We start from the raw sequence: 2,267 nt of genomic DNA, 5'->3' as shown, positions 1-2,267 counted from the left end.
TTGTTTCGGTTCAGCATTGCAAAAGCACCTCCTCGAGTTCTCGGTAGGAAAATGCATCGACTATAGCGATGTGCTGAGCTTAGTCTACTCGTGGCTCGGATCCATCCTATTGATCCCCCATCCGGACAATCAGTGGACAACTCCTCAACGCAGATCTCGCGTCCACTTCTCCACATGTGTGTGAGCAGGCAACAACAAGCTCGCTGATTACACACAGGCAGCCTACGACCAGTTAGCGAAAACAACGGTACTTCATTTCGTGATCATGCACAACACCAGAAATTGGTAACCCAAAACAAACCTATTTAACGTCTTCGCTTCTAGGTTTTTATGACAAAAAAATACAGCCACTTCAGGCCCCACTTCTCTGTTGCTACCAGCAATAAACATTCATTTACTGTTACAGGAAACGTGAACTCAGCCATCTTACTGATTAAACTACGCTGGAAGGTAAGACAAAGTGCACAATCGCCTAGTTTTCTAGGTAGGCAATATAAATTCGGCTAAATTGACAAAATCTACTGCTTGTAGTGAATTTCAGCTGCTGCACACGTTGATAATAAAAGAGCACTTACTACTTCCCACACATGCCACATATCAAGCCATCCGACTGCCCGGCTTCAGGAGATGGCTGCATGCATAAATTCTGACTGACATCAACGGTTAGTGTGGCGCCACGAAATACAAAGCCTTCAAATTCACTCCTCATTGGTTGTCCTGCGCCGTCAGTTCATTTCCAATTCGTGCAATTAATTGGATCGACTGAAGTTGTACAAGCCACATGAATGTGAGTGGCTCGAATTGGCTGACTTGCATTCAACAAAGCATCCACTCATCATTCTTCTTGCATTACAACACCACAGGTGAATGGGTGGGTGGGTGGATAACATTTCGGCACTGTTATTTTGTGACGCCTTATGTTACGATATTATGTAAGTGGTGGCAGCTCGTCAGCTGGAGGACTTGTGAGCATTCCATGAGTAAAATAACTTATATTACATGAAGAAAATAGCCTTAACAAGTATTACACCCTCCACGTTACAAGGGTATCACAGGATTCGCAACTGAAGTACAATTACAGAGTCGAAAGCGCTTGTCTGCAGGAAACAGGGAGGCAGTAACCGCATTCCAATCCGATGATATCAAGTCTACAGTACAATGGTGGTTGGCAGTTACATTGACCTGCCTTAGGAGTGACAACTCCACCTCCTCCAACAAAGGAGTGTCTTCGTGGTCATTATTTATTGATGATTTACAGAGGACTTCCTGACATTACTTTAAAGTTTGTGAAAAAGAGAAAAGGGAGGGAAGAAAGTGTGGCCTGTGCGTTTATTCGAAAGTGAAGGAGGTCGACTGTAACCGAACACCTTCCAACTGAAAGAAAGCAGGCACTACAAAATGGAGGATATCTGCGTACATGCAGCACATACTGAGCCACTGTGAGGGGAGCAGGAAACTTGACTCTCTGTGTGACGCATATCATTTGGAGGAGTGAAAAACACGGATTATCTACATCTCTGTCCAAGTAGTACCAATTAAGCAAAAGGGTAGTCTATTGCAAGAAAACTGTTGCCACCTCCATCAAACTGTGCTATATGCATGTGGGACATTCAGTATTCGGCATTGGCAACATTCGAAGCGATTTCCACTGTCGCTGCTGCTCTCTGAGTCATGTGTTAGTGCAACTAAATGCCTATTGCCTATGCGAAGAAAGAAAGAGGTTCCCATTAGCATCAAATCCGGTCATCAGTTGGTTGTTCGTGGCCTTCCACCTGTGCCAAGAGAGAACGACATTCGCAGTCTCTCTTGCTTGTTTTGGTGCAGTCGCCAAAGTGTGGGTAGATAAACTGACGCACAGAGCTCTCGTGACTTTCTTCACTGCAGAGGTGCTGTAAATGGCGGTAGTAACGACTGCTTCCCACCCCAAGGATGTGAAGCTTCGCTTCTCCTTTCCCAAAGATCGTGTATGGAAGAGCGGAAGCACTCAATCATTCACTTTTGCTTCCCAAACATCCTGCTGTTCGTAACGTCGCAATGCCGCAATACTCTGCTCAACAATCTTACTTGATGCTTGTTTCAAATGGCTGGTTTTCTGTTCTTGATTCCTATCATAAATCGAGACATAGCTTTGGTGGTCGAAATGCCCTAATCTATCAGAAGGTAAAACTCATGCAGAAAATTAATTACCTCCACTAATACCTGTAGAAAAGGCAGCAATCCACGAAAAGGACTAATTGCCTAAACAATAACTGCAACACCATAAGCAA

The 2,267-nt window shown here is 44.4% G+C and overlaps 1 protein-coding gene across 1 annotated transcript in view; it reads right to left on the bottom strand. All coding sequences in view use genetic code 11, as the record gives it.

Annotated features, from left to right (window-relative positions):
• Nucleotides 1-1,483, bottom strand: part of EGR_04515 (RNA-binding protein Musashi) — a gene marked incomplete at both ends in the record, with an annotated part of 5,185 nt that extends 3,702 nt beyond the window's left edge. The window contains one exon of the mRNA XM_024493764.1: nucleotides 1,418-1,483. Coding sequence (XP_024351878.1) covers nucleotides 1,418-1,483 — 66 coding nt within the window. The remainder of the gene's footprint in view (nucleotides 1-1,417) is intronic.
• Between the last annotated feature and the right edge of the window lie 784 nt (nucleotides 1,484-2,267).

The sequence above is a fragment of the Echinococcus granulosus genome, assembly GCF_000524195.1.
Source record: "Echinococcus granulosus chromosome Unknown EG_S00028, whole genome shotgun sequence".
Classification (NCBI taxonomy): Eukaryota; Metazoa; Platyhelminthes; class Cestoda; order Cyclophyllidea; family Taeniidae; genus Echinococcus; species Echinococcus granulosus.
This window is presented reverse-complemented; position numbering and strand designations above follow the sequence as displayed.